The sequence below is a fragment of the Elgaria multicarinata genome, chromosome 7, assembly GCF_023053635.1.
Source record: "Elgaria multicarinata webbii isolate HBS135686 ecotype San Diego chromosome 7, rElgMul1.1.pri, whole genome shotgun sequence".
NCBI classification, from domain to species: Eukaryota; Metazoa; Chordata; class Lepidosauria; order Squamata; family Anguidae; genus Elgaria; species Elgaria multicarinata.
This window is the reverse complement of record NC_086177.1, coordinates 86,342,171-86,362,399: the sequence shown is the minus strand read 5'-3', so window position 1 is coordinate 86,362,399 and position 20,229 is coordinate 86,342,171. Positions and strand designations below refer to the sequence as shown.

The following is a 20,229-nucleotide window of genomic DNA, read 5'->3' as shown; positions in this document are numbered from 1 at the left end:
GGGCAGGGGGGCTCAGTCACAGAGCTCTGAAATGGCAAAATGTGTGGCTTGTTTAATATCCATTCCTACGCAGCAAAGGCATTTAGTTCTGCAGTGGACTCTTTGTTCAAATGCCTTCATGTCACATTGAATGTTTTTTGCACGTGCAAGCTATCAGAGTTGCTAAGCTGGATTGGGAAAAGCAGTGGCAGACATCAGAGAGATTTTTTTTTAATATATATGGCTAGCTAAAATGTAAATTCACCATCCTAGCTGCTGGCTTAATTATACCAAGCAGGACTCCACTAATGAAACTATATCCAGTGCTTATGCAATCCCCCGGAAAGGATTCGTCAGCAGTACACTGACGAGATGATTCTCGGTAGCAGTGAAGCCTATCTTACCATCCACCCACCTTCCCCAATTAATTTATATGAAAGGAAACAGCCAGCATGGCAGACGGTGCAGTTGCTCCAAGTCTGCTAATCTCTGCAGTGATAACTGGCATGTTCCCATTCATCCGACAAGCTCTTGTTGGGCTTCGGAACTGTTTAAAGAGCCGGCGCATGTGACTTTTCAAACTGACGTCTCTCCTTCGAAATGTAATTGCAGTGGAAAGCCTTTATTCCCTGCATTTTAAGATTAAGAAATGTATTCAATAGGAGCTGGAAACGAAAACATGGATGCTTCTCAGAAATGCTGTGTCCCTTTCCCAACACTGCAAATGATGGATGATTATGAGCATTCTAGCTATAAGTGAAAGCTGCTCATAACAGATGCAGGGAGGTGTGGGAAAGAATTGGGACAGACATTACTTTCAATAGGCAGCTTTTACCAACCTTTTGCTCTCCAGGTATTTTGGACTTCAGTTCCCGTCAACCCCAACCAAAACATCTGGAGGGCACCAAGTTGGGGAAGTCTACAATAGAGGATCAGTTGTGATTCAATAGTTTGCATTCATACAACAACTTTGGGAGGTCAAAGGTTGCCTACATCACATTACACTAATGCAGTAATCCAGCCAGGAGTTTACCAGAGTACGGTTAACTGTTGCCAGGCTATCTCTGTTCCTATAGGATTCATGAACACAAGAATATAATAATCCACATGGCTACCTTCAGATATTCAATAAAGGTAAGCAATCAGCATCACTGGGAAGTGAAGATTAAACATTCCTACCCACCCATTTTCTTCCTGAAATTCCATTCCCCCCTGCCCCAGGATTAAAAAAAAAAGAAAACCCTCTCTAATGGAGGCATTTTGCTTTCTTTATTCCCAATGTGAGCAGTGTCTGTCTATGGAATTTTGGGTAGTAAATGTGGGGAGAGGTTTAATTAGGGTGACCAAATGAAAAGGAGGACAGGGCTTCTGTATCTTTAACAGCAACGTAGAAAAGGGAATTTCAGCAGGTGTCATTTTTATGCATGCAGCACCTGGTAAAATTCCCTCTCCATTACAACAGTTAAAGATGCAGAAGCCTTGCCCTCTTTTGTATCTGGTCAAGAGGGCAGGGCTCTTACAGCTTTAACTGTTGTAACGAAGAGGGAATTTCATCAGGTGCTGCATGCATACAAATGACACCAGCTGAAATTCCCTTTCCTACACAACTGTTAAAGATATGGGAGCCCTGTCCTCCTTTTCATATGGTCACCCTAGGCTCTCTCCTTTGGTTTGGCGCTGGTCCCAATCCAAATTCAGACCACACACAGTTACTCTAAAGTAAAGAAAAAGATAAGATTCAGCTACATTCAACACAGTTAACACAACATGTAATTTAACCCTCATATCATAAGTGCCTCCACTAATTGAGTATAACTTGCAGGAATTAAGTACAGCAGAACTGGGATGCAACTGGATATAACAATAGCCCTCTCCTTGCACTTCTGTAGGTATTTTAACTGGGTGGAATTAACAAGGTAAGCAATAGTTTCTAAGGAATAGTTCAAATTCAGGAGTCTCTCTTAACAGGTAAGGTGAAGTGTTGCCAAGTCACGAGCTTGTCTTTCAGCCTACCTCAAGGCCAAATTAAAGGATCTACACTATCAAAAAAGTAAGGTGTGTTTGTTAGATCCCCAAACAAACTTCTCAACCTAAGAACACTTAACAACAATGATTCAAGTCACACTTGGAGTGTGCTTCAAAGTAAGAATGATACAACTGCAAACTCAGGATCATTTTGGAATATAATCAAACCTTTCACTTTGATAATGACATCTTATCCTTTGGGACTGTAAGGCTTTTTTGGCAGGACAGACTACTATTCAACAGTGAATTGCCAAAATAAATATTTAATTGTTAACATAATCACAATGAGCTCCTGAAGTACAAACACAAAGACCCAATTATTAATAGGATTATGTTCTAGGGTTATCAGCTCAGAGGAGGGGCTGATTAGCACTTGTGAACAAAGCAGGTACAAAAATTTCTCAGATTTAAAACAACAAATCCACATGTGGTGCCATCAACTGTGAATGGTGCACACACTCATTTAAATGCCCTGGATTCCTGCAATGTACATGGAAGCAATAATAAGGCCATCAACTTCACATGACAGATATGTACACCATCTACAACCAATGTTGCTCTGTGGGCATTTTGCCATTTAAACTGAACTAGGGTGCAACCCTACGCAAGTTTAGACAGAATAAAATCCTAAAATTCTCAGCATTCCCCAGCATGCTGGGAATTGTAGGACTTTTCCTGTCTAAACACGCATAGGATTGCACCCTTAGAGTGTGAGCCAATACTAAGCCTTCCTAAATGGGATCTCAGATATTATACACCAGACATGGGTAAAACATGGGCTGCAGACTGAACACAGCCTCCACCATCCCCCAATTTAATTTTCGGACACAAAAAGGTGTTACCTGAGTTTAATTATTAATTTTGATGTTACCGTTTTTATAATTGTTTTATTGTGTTTTGTGGCTTTAAACTTGTGTATACCACCTTGGGATAGTTTCCCCTAAAAGGTAGCTTAGAAATAAATAAGTGCAAGGAACAGGAGGGAACACTCTCTGACCACAGGTTAGAAATGAGAAGGAGATGTCAATGTCAGTACAATCCTTAGTACTCCAGTTGGAGAACACTAGTCTGGCCAGGTAAGGGAGGGTTGACACACATCATGGCTCAGTAGGGATGAGGACAGTTCCTATGGCTGGGTGACTTAGGCCTCATCTACACCAAGCAGGATATTGCACTATGAAAGTGGTATATAAAAGGCAGGAGCCACACTACTGCTTTATAGCGGTATTGAGTGCACTGACAATTGTTGGGGCTCATTGACACATACTATATTCCGTTTTCATACTGCTATATCCTGCTTGGTGTGGCTCCTGCCTTTTATATACCGCTTTCATAGTACAATATCTTACTTGGTGTAGATTAGGCCGAAGACGACAGCAGTGCAGCCTATGCGTGATGGGAAAGCAAGATATACTAATTTAACATAATAGCTTTGTATAACCCTAGTCCATAAAGAGAGAGGTCAGTTCACTCTAATGTACTGAACTCCACATAAAGGCAGAGTGGCAGAGTGGTTAGAATGTTGGACTGGGACTTAAGAGATCCAGATTCTAGTCCCCACTGAGCTATGAAAGCTTTGGCCTAGTCACTGACTCTCAGCCTAGCCTACCTCACAGGGTTGTTGTGAGGATAAATGGTGAGGAGGGGGTCATGAAAAAAGGCGGAATATCAATGTAATAATAATTTTTTAAAAAATGAGATGAATTCAGACAATAGTTTACCAAGGGATTACTCAGCAACCTGTAACTTCTTGACAAATGGAAAGGATCACTTTGCCCCTCTCCCCAGGTCCCACAGATTTGTGATCAGATGTAGATATGTGGTAAACTTCTCATTACTTTATGGGTCATAAGCTTGATGGCTACATCTTTAGGGTGGTAGGTTGTTGCTTAATAAATAGTCATCTATATGCATCATCAGGGAGAATAAGAAACTTGGGACAGGAAGTGGTGGTGGTGGGATTTCTCTGCTACTTTCCATAATAATCCTGCTATGCACCAAACACAGAATTCCTTCATTCTGTTTTTATATCTCCCCATAGCTGAAGCGCTCTTGGCAGTTCACAAATTTTTAAACCATTAAAAGACATTATACAAGTACAAAAAAAGCATTTATGTAAAAACATATAAATAGACAGCACACACACACAGAGAATATGTATCTAAAAACAATTGTTAAACCATTAGCCAGAGACAATCCAGGACATAATTAAAAACTCATTACCAGCTGCCAATGCCTGAGAGAAGAAGGCAGTTTTAACCTGGCATTGAAAAGATAACAATGTTGGTGCCAGATGGGCCTCATCAGGGAGATTATTCCATACTGGGGATTGGGGTGGTGTCACCACCAAGGAGGCCCTCTCTCATGACACACAAGGAATGCCACTACTACCCTCATCAGTGAAAAAGAAGTGGGTAAGACCATTGTTCAGTGGTGAAGCTTATGCAGAAGGTCTCATGCTCTGGTTAAATGGATCACACAGCAGTTGATGGGGAAGACCACAGCCAGAGACCTAGGCAGACCCACTGTCAGTCAGTCAATATAAGTAGTCTGACCTGGAATGAGGCAATTTCTTATGCTTCCTTGGCACTTTATCATAGACTCTATAGAAGAATGGTGAGGTCCCGAGGGAGGGGAGGGGCTGTAGCTCAGTGGTAGAGCACCTGCTTTGCCTGCAGAAGGTCCTAGGTTTAATCTCCAGCTTCTCCAGGTATGGCTGGGACAGAATCCTGCTTGAAACCTGCTTCCAATCAGAGTAGACAATACTGGGCTACATGGACCAATTCATAAGGCAACTTCCTATGTTCCAATCCAAAACAGAGTTACTGCAAAAAGCAGGCAAATCTCTCTGCACCAGAATTTGAGAACTTGCCTTCTCAGCGTGACATTCACCCCATCAGGAAAGCACTGAACTCTGTGCCAGGCACCTTTATAAAAGGGCCTGGGTGCTTTGGCAAAAGAGCCATCTCAAGAAATTAACTTAATGGAAAATTCGCTCATGGCAACACACATAGCATGCATAACCAAGAACAAAGAAAACACTATCCGATTTCTCTCAGGAAGACGATAGTACTGGTTGCTATAGAATTGCCAGGACACAGGTCTACAAACAGCAGGTAACATTACTAGCCAGGCCACATTAGTAAATGAATGTTCACAGGTGAAGAACAGCAAGATTATTCTTCATGCAGGATCAAGGTGGGCACAGGAATTCTGCTACCACAGCTGGGGTAACGATGGCATCCTCTGGGAGCCAAAGGAAGAAGCAGGCAAGTGTGAGGTCTCAGACCAGAACACCTCTGGTTTTTACTCAGTCTTTTCCAAAAATTATATGCCCTTTGCCATGCCTCCTATGGAAGCCATTTTGTAGTGGTGCCCAGGACAAATTCTGCAATTGCCAAATGTGCCCATGGCCCAAAAAAGTTGCCTACGCCTGCAGTAGACAAAACAGAGCTGGGTGATCAAATCATCTGACCTGGGATGAAGTACCTTCCTATACTTTTTACATATAACACACCTGTAGGCTGAATTGACTAGGGTAACCATATGAAAAGGGAAACCGGGGTCCTATATTTTTAACAGTTGTGTAGAAAAGAGAATTTCAGCAGGTGTCATTTGTATGCCTGCAGCACCTGGTGAAATTCCCTCTTCATTACAACAGTTAAAGCTGCAGGAGCCCTGCCCTCTTGACCAGATACAAAAGAGGGCAGGGCTCCTGCAGCTTTAACAGTTGTGAAGAGGGAATTTCACCAGGTGCTGCAGGCATACAAATGACACCTGCTGAAATCCCCTTTTCTATCTAACTGTTAAAGATACAGGAGCCCTGTCCTTATTTTCATTTGGTCACCCTAAATTAACATCAACTACAACAACATATCACTGACTTCAAAATGGTACAGTTGCATTTTCTATCCTGAATAAATATTGCCAGATTAATTCCCGACAAAGAGATAATCTTAACATCACTCATGACAACAGCACAATATGAATGTAGCCATCATCTCCCTATTTCACATCCAAAGTGTTCATTCATAAATATTTGTAAAAGCTTTTTAAAAAGAGGTCATAAATTCATGCAGTTCTAGAAAAAGCTTCACCGCATAAAATTAAGGCTTTATGACCACATCAGAGGTACATTAATAAAATTAAAGGAAAGAGGAGGGGTGTGGAAAGAGTACTATCTTCTGGAATATAATTATCTGGAATATAATTATTCCAGATAATATCACACTGGCCTGGTAATGATTTAATTTAGCTTTAGTATATTAATTGAAAATGCAATGAAAATGCTAACTCAATTTACCATTTACTCTGTGATGTAATGCATCCTTTACTGGATCCTAGCAGTTCTTTAGGACTTTTAGTACATCATTATCAATTTCAATTCATGTAAGCAAGGTTGTATCTAATGTTAATCTAACTTAAACCCCATTCATTTCAGTGGGTCTACTCTAACACTGGATAGAACCCACAGTTCCATATATTTATCTAGAGTATCCAAAAGCCAAAATTTCCAAAGGTTTTGTTTTAAACTGGCCAGTGATAAACTAAGTTGTCATCTGCATTGGTCCATTATGTCATTTCTGGAATACAAAATCCTGGGCAGCCTTGCCTCCCAAGGGTGCTTGATCTTCTATACCCGGTGACAAAGACAATACTTGGTGAATCCCAGAAAAATGTCATCAATGACTTCTGGGAAGTTGATTCCTCTAAATGCCAGCAAAGTGTGCCAAACTGTAACAGAAACTAGACACTGGAACAGATCCAGTTCCACCCCCCTCCTTCCCACCAACAGCTTTCCAATTTTCAATATGCTGCTCAACGTCCAATTCATTCATGGTATATTGATTACTGATCATTTCAGACTTTTATTAATAAGAAACCTGCATTTCTTGGTAGACATTTGGAGTACTTAATAGGAGCTAAAATAACAGAAGATAGATTAAAATTATAGCAGCCTCTTAAAAATGAAAGCATAGATTCTCTGAATGAAACATGAACACCTAAACATTAAACAACAAGCCATTCTTTCCTTGGATTTGATTCTGCGTGTATTTTGCTGTTCACGTGCTCTCTCTATGCTGCACTTTGAATACTTTATGGCCCATCTGTGAAGGAAACCGCCTATGGGCTTACAAATAGTGGCAGCCGAAGGGAATTACTGTATCTCTTATAAAGAATTATGTTGCTAATAATACATCTCTGGAGAGGGTTATCGCTCCAGAAATAACCACTCTTCTGAAAAGCAGCATTAGCTGCCGAAGTCAACATCCCAAATGAAGCACAATGAAAAGATGCCTAACTACAGTTAGGAAGGGAAAGAAGCCAACATTAAGAGGCAGCGAGCCAAGATAATGGAAGCAAGCATGAGCGGAGACAGAAGGTGGGTGACTGGATTATGAAACCTTCCAAACATTTTGGGGAAGAGATGCAGGGGGTGGGAATGAGGGAAATGGTAGCAAGTTCTGCTTTTAACTCTCTTTTTAAAATTATGGAATTTGCTACCAAAAGATGTAGTGAGAGCCACCAATTTGGATGACTTAAAAAGGCAGTTAGACAAATTCATGGAGGAGAAGGCCATCAATGGCTATTAGTCCTGATGGCTATAGGCCACCTCCAGTATCAGAGGCAGGATGCCTATGTACCCCAGCTGCTTAGGAACACAACCAGGAGCATGCAATTGCACTCATGCCGTACTTATGGGTTTATGTGCGAACAGAATGCTGGACTAGATTAGTCTGATCCAACTAGATTAGTCTGATCCAACAAGGCTCTTCTTATGTTCTAACAATCTCTTCTGAAAAGAAGTATCAGCTGCTGAAGTTAGAATCCCACAGAAACACATTGAAAAGATATTGAACTATTTAGAAAAAGCAATAAGCCAAGTGAAAAGCAATTTCACACAATCATTGCCAAAACACATGGAGAGCCCAAACCTGGTCTAAAAGATCTTGGTATAGGACCACTGTACAAAGCCACTCAACCAATTTTGAACATATGTACTCCAGAAAATTTTGAGACCCCAAGTGGGAAAATGTCTACAAGAGCCACAGCACATTCCAGAATGGCAACAATCTCAGCTTTTTGGTTCTCCAGCTGGTAAAATTCAACAGCTTTAAAATTTCTTTCATATTAAAATAAGCATAAAACTCTTGCCATTTTCTGGTAAACCATAACCCTCAGAAATATACCAGACAGGACAGTGACAGTAATTATTTTGTGTCCCAAACACCATAATCAGGGATTATAGGAGTTGTAGTCTAAAATATTTGGAGGGCACCAGGTTGCCTACCTCTGATTTAGATGCTGCAGCAACTAGCAACAGATCTGTCATCTAGTTAAGCTGAAATAGTAGGATTTAAAGCAATTTAGTTCTATTGACTTAAGTCCAACTTCTTATATTTAACTTGGTTATAGATAGGACAGCAAAAATGGAAGAATCAGAAATCTTACTCAGGCAGATCTACACCAAGTAGGATATAGCACTGCGAAAGCAGTATGAAGGCGGTATATAAGAGGCAGGAGCCACACCAAGCAGGATATAGCACTGTAAAAGCAGTATGAAACAGGTATGAAAACGGTATATGGTATGTGTTATGGGCCCCAACAGTGCACTTCAGTACTGCTATAAAGCAGTAGTGTACTCCTGCCTCTTACATGCTGCTTTCATACCACTTTCATAGTGCTATATCCTGCTTGGTGTAGATCTGGCCTCAGTTTCCTTTGCATCAGACACTAGCATCCCTTACAGGGGTGAGCAACTTGTGGCCTGGAGCTCCACTTCAGTCCTAACCAGCATAGTCAATTGTGAGGCATGAGGGGAGTTGGAACTCTCCTGATGCTTTGGCCTACAATCCTCCTACCTCTGCCTTAGCATATGCTATATCTTCTAGACCAAACCTCTCTAACGTGATGCTCTCCAGATGTTTTAGACTGCAGCTCCCATCAGCCCCAGCCAGCATGGCCAATAATCAGGGATGATAGTATTTGTAGTTCAAAACACCTGAAGGGCACTGTGTTGGGACAGGATGTTCTAGATATGCAACCAAGTTTTCACATTTATACCTGGATTCCTATTTGCAGGGGGACTTCTATTTTTAATTTAACTATCCAAAGCAGTATACAATAACTTCAATGTACAACAAAACACAAACCAAGAAGCAGTAGCAAAACGTATTCTAAGATCATGTAGAGAGAGAGAGAGCTGAAGGCAGTATATCTCCCCATCAGCTCAAGGCTACACACATACAACTACTGCAAATTATCGTTTATATAGCAGTTTTAATTTACTTTATTTGCTTTATATTTTTTCTCAGAGTGCTCCTCATAACAATCCCAGGAACCAGGCCACCATTTTACAGACAGAGAACTAAGGCACAAAAATGATTTGCCAATCTATGTCAGATCTCAAACTTGAACCTAATTTTCACAAATGCTGTCCATTTGCTGGGGGGCAGCGCGGCGGCACAGGCAACACTTCTATGTCAGGGATATCATGTTTTTCTAGCACAACTCTATTGCCAAAACCGGCAGGTTTCTCCTCAGCTTAATGCCTCCATTACCTTTATGACTATTGCACAAAATGTGGTGGGTCCCTATTGTGTAGTGCTTGTAGCATCACTGGCAATATAGCCCCCAAATTCATACAAAGTTGAGAACTTTTAAAAAGATATCCAAAATTAGAACACTTATCTTTATCTTCAGAAATAAAAGGAAACTTCCAAAATCTGTATTAGTGTAATACTTTTACTAGGCCAACCAAAAAGGGTTGTTTTTTTTTGGTTTTTTTTTAAAAAAAAGAAGCGCAGGTTTTCAAACGTTCAAGATCTCATCATCAGGCAAAGCAGTTTTGTGGCAGACAGGCGGGGAAATGAGGGGTAGGAAAATCTGACTTGCCAGTGAAGTCACAGCGTTGGTAGGTTCAGAGCCCCAATGGGGGAGAAGAGCATAAGAAGAACCCTGCTGGATCAGACCAAGGGCCCATCTAGTCCAGCATTCTGTTCACACAGTGGCCAACCAGTGCCCATCAAGAACCCAAAAGCAGGACACAGGTCCAATAGCAACCTCCTGCCCATGTTCCCCAGCAACTGGTGTATATAGGCTTACTGCCTCTGATACTAGAGATAATACATAGCCATCAGGTCTAGTAGCCACTGAGGTGTCTGCAGACACTCAAACTAGGTTCTGCGGATCTTGTGATGGTTACAAGGTACCAAAATAAAAGGAGTGTGAATAAAAGGAGTGAACACAAGCCGGACTCCTCATGCCTGAGGCAGAGTAGCAAATCCGAGTCCCCTCCTTCAAGTACACAACATCCAAGGCTAGTCAAATTATTTGTTGCACCTGAGACAAAAATAAATAAATAAAATCCCACAAGATTCCTCCTCCTCCTTCTTTGGCAGCAAGAAAACACAATGGGCAGTATCCAGTGATAAAGCTCCATCCTACTGCTTGTTACTGGGCACTCATGGAGTTTGCTCAGGTCCCTCACATGACATTGTCTGCCTCCCACACCCCTTCTGGCCTTCCTTTCACAACAAAAAACCCCTCTGGTTAAAACCAATGTATTTTTAAACATGGAATTGCTGCTCTTTCCTGCTGTGTGCAGGAAAAGCAGCACCATTAGAACAGCGGACTTAATGGGCCTCGTGCTGGTTCTGAACTTCCTTAAAACACAGACGGAGAAGCCAAGGTAGGGAGCCTGTTAACCCCTGGTGTGATGGAGCTTTGAGTCCTATGTAGAATATGAATGAGACCCAAGTTAACCACAACTAACCTAAATCCCATTCATTCCAAGGGGTCTACTCTACAGTAGGGCTGACATTAGAAGTCGTCCAAGGGATTAAATAAGGAAACCAACTGTTGGCCTTAGCCTGTGCCTATTTATTTATTTATTACATTTCTATACCGCCCAATAGCCGGAGCTCTCTGGGCGGTTCACAAAACCTACAGAGGCTGACAGAATGCGAGCCACTGCCTCTGGCCGCTCTTTCTGAGGCGCCGGAGGGAAAGAGTGGGGGAGTCAAGTAGCAGAGTGCGTGGCTCGGTCTGGCCGGGCCCGAACATCACTAGGCACGGCCCAGAGGAAGAGCGCGGCCAAGCCAGCAAGTGCACCCACTTGCAGACGCCTGCTGCGCGCTCTCTCTCTCTCTGGGCAACGCGGCGGTCAGGACTGGTGGGGCCGGAAAAGGCCGATGCTCCCCACTGATCTGCAGACAGAGGGAGGGAAGGACGGAGGGAGGGAGGGCGAGCGAGCGAGCAGCAGCAACACGCGGTGTCTCCCTCTCTCTCTGGACGCCTTGACCAACCCGCGGCCCTTAAGATGCGTCGGACTACAACGCCCATGGCCCAAAGCTGCTCTTTGAGCAGCCCCCACAGGGCCCAATCCTTCGCACCGCATCTTGCCGGAGAGAGACCAGCAAGGGAGCGCGCGATTCTCCCCTGCTCCCCTCCCGCTCTCTCCGCAGGATGATGGGCGTTGTAGTCCGGCGCATCTGAAGGGCCGCAGGTTGGCCAAGGCTGCTCTTTGGGCAGCCCTCACAGGGGCCCAATCCTTCGCACCGTATCTTGCCGGCGAGAGAACAGCAAGGGAGCGCGCGATTCTCCTCCGCCCTCCCGCTCTCTCGGGGTGTTTCTGTTCCGAGGAATTGGACCTACTCGGCGGAGGAAGGAAAAGGTGCCGCCCAACGGCACGCTGTCGCCAAGCCGCCACTCTTAGCCCCATGGAAACTGGGGCCGGCTCCGCCTTCGCCCCTAAATCCAGGACTATCCCGCCCCCGAAAACAAGAGAGCCCGTGTTCCTTACCAAGTACCAGATGCCGAGGATGATGGTGCCGGTGCGGACATGGCAGCACATGCAGCAGCTGTTGGAATAGAAGCGCGCCCAAGGGGAGCTCATCATCTTCATCGCGTTCTTCCGAGCTCCCTGTGGGGTGCGGGGTGATTGCGCCTGCTGCTTCCCAGATCTCCCTCCAGGAGTGCTGCAGAAGGAAACACCGCTACACTCTCGCCAGCAGCTCGGGAGCAAATCCTGCAGCGCCGCTCAGCACCGGGAGGAGGAGGAGGAGGCGGCGATGCAGCGAGCAGCAGCAGCAGCGCGTTCTCGTAGCCCCGGGAGGGGAGGGAAACCTCCGTTCCATGACGTCATCCCCCCGCCTGCCAGGTGCGGGAGGCGGAGCCTGGGAAGCCCAGATGGGTCCAGTGACTGGATGGGGGGAGCACGTGTCCGAGGGAAGCCTGCCGGAGGAATGAATGGGCTGCAGGCAAGCGAGCCGCAGTGCCGGTAGCGTAACCTGACCAAGCGCGTTACGTGTTGTTGTTTTGAAAAGAAAAAGTGGGAAAAGGAAGTTCACGTGAAATCAATACGTTATAGGTTGTATCTAGCAGGGCTGGTCAGAGGGGGGGCCAGTTGGCATTGGCCTACGTTTTTGAGGGGGCCTACTCAATGGTGCAAGAACGTTTGAATGGATTAGCAGTTTTGGACATTAACATGACAAAGCTGCTTGATTTTTCTGTTGTTGTTGATGAATTTGCCCAAAGAAAAGTAGGTAAAGCATTTCTGAATGTGAAGAAGTGATGTCTTATATACATCTTGAATAAAAGTGCTTGCCATTACCTTTTTTAAAAATCGTTCTAGTTCATATGTATTTAGAACCGATTAAAAATACTTAATGAGCAGTTTGAAATGGGGCCTACATTTCCCATCTGGCCCGGGCCTGTTACCAGTTTTGCCCATCCCTGGTATCTAGTGTTAGTCTAACTTAAGGCCCATTCACATATCAGCGGAGGCTGGTGGCTTCGATTGCATTGGGCTGTGAATCCATTTTGGATTTCAGTCAGAACCAGCCAGAGGCATTCTAAAGGAGCTATCCAAGGTGCTAAACACTAATCCCCAAATAGGTTCAGCACGTTGGATAGTTCCTTTGGGGTTCTGGTTGGTTCTGGCAGAAACCCAGAATGGATTCACAGCCCCACCAAAATCAGAGCTGCCAGACTCTGCTGATTTCGATGGGCCTACTGAGCCAATTATGTTTTTGCACTGCAGCCCTTGCAAAGCTTCAAAGCAAAGCTTCAAGCCTAAAATCATATTCATGAGGAAGAAGTGCATTCTCTAGGCTGCAGTCATGGGAGTAAACACAACATTAGAGTGGCCACTTATGAATCACCAGAAATGCGGACAAATGTAAGAGCAATTTGCAAGTGTATGTGCTAATTTATACATGTAGATGTAAATTTAGGGATTATGATTTAAATAGAAACACAATACATCTCACCATAATGGAGAAAACTGTTTGCCTCGCTCAGCACCTTGGTGTTTTAAATTTGTAATTTTGCATTGCTGCTGTTTTTATCTGGTTGAGCTTTTATATTGTATTTTATATTATGGTTTTATACTGTTGTTTTATACTTTGAATGTTTTTAATTTTTGTGAACCGCCCAGAGAGCTCCGGCTATTGGGCGGTATAGAAATGTAATAAATAAATAAACTTCAAAGCCCAGCTCTTCCTTCTGACAATTCTTTACCTTTAAAGCACACTTGGACTGCACAGCTCTCCAAATATAGGACACCTTCAAAATAGAGGACAGTCTTCTGTAAGAGAGGACACCTGGCCACCCTATTTTAGGATAAGTTTGCAAGCATTACTTGGTGTTTTATCTCATTTGTGTGGGTCACAGCCCTGGCTTGTGTTTCACCCCACTTCCCGGCAGCTCCCATAATTGAAATGCTACGGAAACATAACTGAATTTGCAATGGCAGGAGGGACATGGTGTCTGGCCGGAAGGCGTTTCTGTAGGGGATGCCCTTGCAGTGACTCTGAATGTGGCTATTTAAATGCAGATGCACAAGGAATTAAAGTTGAAGGAGCATCCAGATAACAAAGGCTACGGTTATGCGTGTGAAAGGATAAGAGAGGGCCAAGGAGAGAGATGTGCATTATGCATCCAAGATCTCTCTCACATCTACAGGATTGTTCCACAGGAGTGACAGGATGAATGCATTTATGCAACATCGACTGTAGAATGACTTTCATTGATAAAGCAGAATGAAAGGATTCAATCGACATTGAACATTTTAAGAATGGGAATTGAGCCAAGCTGGTAAGGAAGGTCTCTTAGACATTCCTGTACAGCAACTTTTCCCAGCCTAGGGAACTCCCTCCCAGCATTGCCCAGCCACCATTGGCCATGTTGGATGGGGCCAAGGGAAGTTAAAGTCCAAAACATCTGGCGTGTACCACATTGGGAAAGGCTATTGCAGTACAGACTTCCAGTACAGTTGGTGTGTAACGTATGGCAGTGGAGACTGGTGGCTCTTATTTTAGTGGGGCAATGAAACCGCTCTGGGTTTCAGTCAGAACTCTAATATATTCATTTTCATATGTTTTAGACAACAGAGTGATCTCCGAGATAACCCATTGAAGCCAAATCCTCACACAAAAGAAATTGTATGATAGATTTGAGAGGGTAGTCTGTTGCAGCAAAAAACAAACAAGGAGTCCTGTGGCACCGTGAAGACTAACACTTGGGGAGAGCAATCCTATGCCCTCCCCAGATAATCCCTAGGGGGCATAGGATAGTTCAGTTTCCTGGCTCCAAGCTCAGAGACAGGGCTAGGAACTCGGAGCCAGGAAACTGTGTTTCCCACCCCTTTCCCATCTCCCTTGTAGCCAGCACAGAGAAAACCTTGTTGGGGGGTGGAGATGGAGGAAAGGGGGCATTCTGAGGGGAAAGGAAAGGAGAAGGCCAAGCAGCTGCATTACGCCATTTCCTATGGCCCCTCTAGCCTCGTTCCCTCCCTCTCCAAGGTGCCTCTGCAAGACATCCAACAGAAATGCAGAGCTGCTGGGGCACAGAGGCACCGCTCTCCTCCCACCCTGCATTGGATACTCAGCAGCTCTGAGTTCGGAGGCTTGCTGGTCATGTCATAGGATTGTGCCTTTATCCTGGCATAAGCTATTGTGTCCATGAAAACTTCAGGTGTTGACATCAGTTGGGAATTTATATGTACATGGTGGGGTGAGAGGGATATAAAACTGTGTTGTCAGGTGGCAGTGAAATACAAAAAGTACAGCTAGTGATGATCACCCTGCAGGTTCAACCCAAAGTATCTTGCTGCCGCTACTGCTACCTCCACCCATCTGCTCCGCTTGCTCACACTCAGGGCCTTCTCTCATGCCTGTTCCACTTGTTCCTACCTTGTGCCCCTTTCCAACCATGGGGCTCCCACAAGAACTCGCCCAAAATTTTGTGAGAACTTGGCCAAACTCTCACAAGAGGTCATAAGAGCTCTTCTAAGCTCTCATGAGGCCCCCATGGTCATGGTAAGGAAAAGTACCAGCGCACAACAGCACCTGGCTCCAGAGAACTCCAGCAGTGTCTCTCTTGCTTGGGCAGGAGAGCAGCTAGAGCGCGCCCTGGAGGTTGTGAGGGGACAGGGCTGGGCCCTCCTGCTGGTAGTGGGGGGGAGTAGTGCAATTTGCCGCTCTTCCCACTCCCCTACTTGATGTGCCATTCACCAAATGTTGTTGGGTGATAACCCAGACAACGTTGCCATGGGGAGCTGATCAATCTATGTAGTGATGAGTTTTAAGAAATTCTTCATCCTTATTCAACCAGCAGGAAATAGAGTTGAATCTCTTGAATTGTATTCAGCCGTTTCCCATTGGTATCTAGCTTTGAATTTCCTTTAAGAATGGCCGCCTTAAGGTCATTGACAGACCTCTGCATTGTATGTAACTCCACCAGTTTTGAAGTTAACACTTTATGGGCCTGTTCAGAAGACACCTGGTTAAGGTTTTTGGTTAAGCAGCAGGGTTTAAGGTGTCTTGTGTGATGTGTTTTGCTAAACCCTGCTCACTCACTAATCACAGTTGGACCATCTGTAGTAGGGTTAGTGGCTCCAACCATGGCTTAAAGTGTTGTGTGTGACAGCACTGCTAGTGGTTAGTGCTAACCCTAGAGAACCATAGTTTCACTAACCACAGAGCCTGAAATGTCATCTGAACAGGCTCTTTAATAAAGTCAACAGTGACCACAAAAGCTTATGCTTGAATAAATGTGTTAGTCTTCAAGGTACCAAAAGTTTCCTAGTTATTTTTGCACAGGACATGTTCTTTTGTATAGTTGTAAGAACCAAATTAAGCTTAATAGAGCTCTTATATTCAGCTCACTTCTACATATGTTTACTTGGAAGTAAGTTCCAATGAGCCCAGTGTGGCCTATCCCCAAATAAATATGCAAAGGACCACAACCTTAATAATGTTACTAACTTCTGAGTGATTCCCCCAGTCTTTTTTTCTTACCTCACCTTACTTGTCTTAAGAGTTCAATATAAAACAAACAAAAAATGCTAAGGCTCTCCTCTGGGTGCCTCCTCTGATGGAGGCTCAGAAGGTGGCAACAAGGGAGAGGCCCTTTTCGGTGGTGGCTTCCCCAATTATGGAATGATCTCCCTCACGAGGTTCACCTGGCACCAACATTGTTAACTTTTATGTGCCAGGGTTATCACTTTCCTCTTCTCTCAGCATTTGGAAGCTTAAAATGACTGTTTAATCAAGATTTTACCTATTGTTGATTGTTTAGAATTGTTGAAGTGTGTGTGTGTGCACATGTGTTGTTCATTTATATGTAAATAGTTTTTTTTAATACTATGTCTAATTTTATTTATTTATTTTATTTATTTATTTATTGCATTTCTATACCGCCCAATAGCTGAAGCTCTCTGGGTGGTTTACAAAATTAAGACAATTAAAGTATAAAACAACAGTATAAAACCATAATATAAATACAATGTAAAAGCTCAACCAGATAAAAATAGCAGCAATGCAAAAAATACAAATTTAAAACACCAAGTTAAAATTAATTTATAGACTGTTAAAATACTGAGAAAATAAAAAGGTCTTCACCTGGTGTCTAAAAGAATACAATGTAGGTGCCAAGCGAACCTCCTCAGGGAGCTCATTCCACAGCCAGGGTGCCACAGCAGAGAAGGCCCTTCTTCTGATAGCCACCTGCCTCACTTCCTAATGTATTTTTAAAAATGATTTTTATTCTTTGCAAACCATCCAGAGAGCTTCAGCTATTGGGTGGTATAGAAATGTAATAAATGAAACGACAGACATCAGGCAACATTCAGTTGTGTCCATCAACACCAAGGATTCAGCATCTACCAGCAAAAGTAATTTCTTTCTCCCCTTGCAGCCCCCCCCTCCCCTGTGCCACCCAAATCTGCTCCAGAACAGATCTCTGGATATGAGCCTACAGAGGTGGACTTGCCTGAGAAGATTTGGTGCGCACACACAGGGTAAGATAGGAAAATTTGCTGGACCAAAGTCAGGTGGAGCACATTTCTAATGCTTCCTTTACTGAAAGATTTTAATCTTTCATGCCCTCTCTGCTACATCAGGAAGTTTATACATTAATACAAGGTCAGACAGACAGCAGAGCTTCCTGTTCTAAAGTAAGAGAAGATTGAAGTATTTAATTATTGTAGAGCTTCATAGATTCTTTTTTCTCCTTAAGAGATTGATTGTATTGGTCTTGCTAATGCTGTTTCTCCATTTATAGAAATGGAGGATGCTCTTGGCTTTCCTCCACTGTTAGCTGATTCTCCTCTTAGGCTCCATTCAAGGACCCTTTCAAGCTGGAAGATTGATGGCTGAAATAAAAATATCCAAGTTTTCGTCTCTTATTTTAAGATTTACTGCTCATCCTACTATAAATCCTGTTTTAATTCTACTGAAATAGCATTATACTTGGCAACATTCCAAAGTCCATTTAATATAGCATAGAAGCACGGGCTTGGCTTTAATGTCATTTCTCTCTCTCAGAGTTACAGTACAATCTTATGCTAGTCTACTCAAAAGCAAGTCCCATTAAGTGCAACCAGGCTCGCTCTCAATTGTGTATTTTATTATTATTATTATTATTATTATTATTATTATTATTATTATTATTATTATTATTATATACCGCCCCATAGCTGAAGCTGTCTGGGTGGTTTACAAAGTTCAAAACCCAAAACATTAAAAACCAATATACAAAATTTAAAACCATAAAAACAGATTATATATAATATCCATATGATCCAGATGGACCATAGCTCTATGTGGGAGACTGAACGGTAGGATTGGCCAGTGGGGGTAGGTTTTGGCACAATGGACAGCTCCTTTAAAGTTCTGTCTGGTTCTGTCTAAAACCCAGAATGGATTTACAGCTCCACCGAAAACAGAGCCATCAGCCAAAACTGGGATTGCCACAGTAAATGTAATTGATTTCTATAACTTGACTGTGATAGGCTAAATTAGGGAAAGTTGGTCTAAACATAATCATTAGAAGGGTTCTCAATCTGAAAATTCATACCTAGAGTACTTTGTAATGGATTGTTCTTCAGCTGGCAAGAGGTAGTAGGTGCACTGACTTGACTCAACACTCTGTGGGAACCCAGATGCTGTTCATTGTGTTTAATCATGGTTCGGATGAAAATATGGAGAGTAGTCCATCAAGTCTGAATGGCTGACAGCGTTGGTGTGGACTGGAGACAGTTCAGTAGACAGGTTTAGAATCCAAGCCAGTCTTCATCAGTTGGGGAACAGATCATTCGGGAGTCCTTTTGAACAGATTGGCTTGAAAGGCAAAAGCTTTTCCCCAACCTGGTGGCCTCCAGGCATGTTGGACTACAATTCCCAGCATCCCCATCCAGCATGGGAATTGTAGTCCAATACATCTGGAGGGCACCAGATTGGGGGAGGCTGGCTTTTGGGAATGCAGGCTTAGATTATTTTAAAGACAGACCTCATAACTTGCTAGGGCCTGATCATTTGCGGGGGGGGGGGGGGGGGAGAGAGTCCAGTACTTAAGACTGGCCCCCTCTTACACACCCATCATAATTCCTTCCTATGCACACAGTCTCAGGAGGCATGGAATAAAGGTTTATTTTAATTCTGAAAGTACACATTCTACATTTCTGAAATTATACACCATGGCCCATGCTGCAACTTTTCTCCCATGCCCCCATAGCATAACATCCAGCCTGCAGAAGAGTCCTATATAACTTGCTATTAGTTAAGTTTTTGGTTAGTCTTAATAAATGTATTATTCTGCTGGTTAAAAAATTAATAATGGTCCAATCAGAATCAGACTGCAGAAAGTTCTTGTCCATTTTGAAAAACTGGTGTCCTTCAGCTTTAGTTGTGTTTAACCTCCTTACATTTCTGTCTACCTGATTTATATGGAAGACACAGCAGGTATGGGAGCAATCCTTTATCTCCCAGACAGTGTTGGGGGGGGGGGGGGCGTAGGATAGTTCAGTTTCCCAGCTCTGACCTCGGTGCCAGGAAACCGCGCTCCGTCTCCTCCCCATTGTAGCTGGCACAGAGAGAACTGCCCCAGCTACCTCTCTGCATTCTGAAAGCGGCGCAGATTGGGAAAAGGGGGCATTCCTGGGGGTGGGGAGGAGACCGAGGCAGCTATGATATGAGGTATCCTACGGCTGCCCCAGCCTGCTTCCATCCCCCTCCGAGGAGCCACAAAGAAAACTGCCCATCTAGCAGAAATGCAGGTCAGCTGGAAAGTGGAGGCAATGATTGCCTGTGCTGTCCTCCCACCCTGGATTGGATAGTCGGCAGCCTCTGACTTTGGAGGCAGTCCAAATAGGATTGCTCCCTTACTAACATATGTTTGGGGCCTGCAGGCTGCAAGACCTGTCAGCAACATGGGCTTCCACTGTTGCCGATTATTATCCTTCTCTGTTCTAGAGAAGGGCCTGGCCTAATGGCTCACAGTTCAGAATATTGCTTGTTTTACTCTGATGCTTCCCGTTGGCTCCAGAAAATCTCAGAAGGCAATGGGTAAATAGGGAAGTGCAAGGTATCACCAATATGCAAATGAAACCTAGCTCTTCCTCTCCTTTTCATTTAATACAGGTGTGGCAGTTGATGTTCTGAGCCAGTCTTGGGCAGAGTAAGGGCCAATACACTGAAAATCCAGACAAAATAGAGATACTTGTTGCCATTTAACTAGAAAGATGAACCACTCACACTTCCCTTAGAAGAGCAGGTTCGTAGCTTCGATCCAACGTTGCCACTAGAGGCACAGCTGGTTTTGGGGACTTGGGAGTGCCTTTAGCAGTTTAGGCTGCTATACCAGCTTCTACCTGGACAGATAGTCTTGCTCTATTCATTTGGATTATTGCAGCTTGTTATACCTGGAAGTGCGTTTGAATAT

At 43.7% G+C, this 20,229-nt stretch overlaps 1 protein-coding gene across 1 annotated transcript in view; it reads right to left on the bottom strand.

Moving 5' to 3' along the window:
• LAPTM4B (lysosomal protein transmembrane 4 beta) overlaps positions 1-12,091 on the bottom strand; it is a 55,101-nt gene extending 43,010 nt beyond the window's left edge. Inside the window, exon 1 of the mRNA XM_063129894.1 lies at positions 11,810-12,091. Coding sequence (XP_062985964.1) covers positions 11,810-11,911 — 102 coding nt within the window. The 5' untranslated portion in view covers positions 11,912-12,091. The remainder of the gene's footprint in view (positions 1-11,809) is intronic.
• Between the last annotated feature and the right edge of the window lie 8,138 nt (positions 12,092-20,229).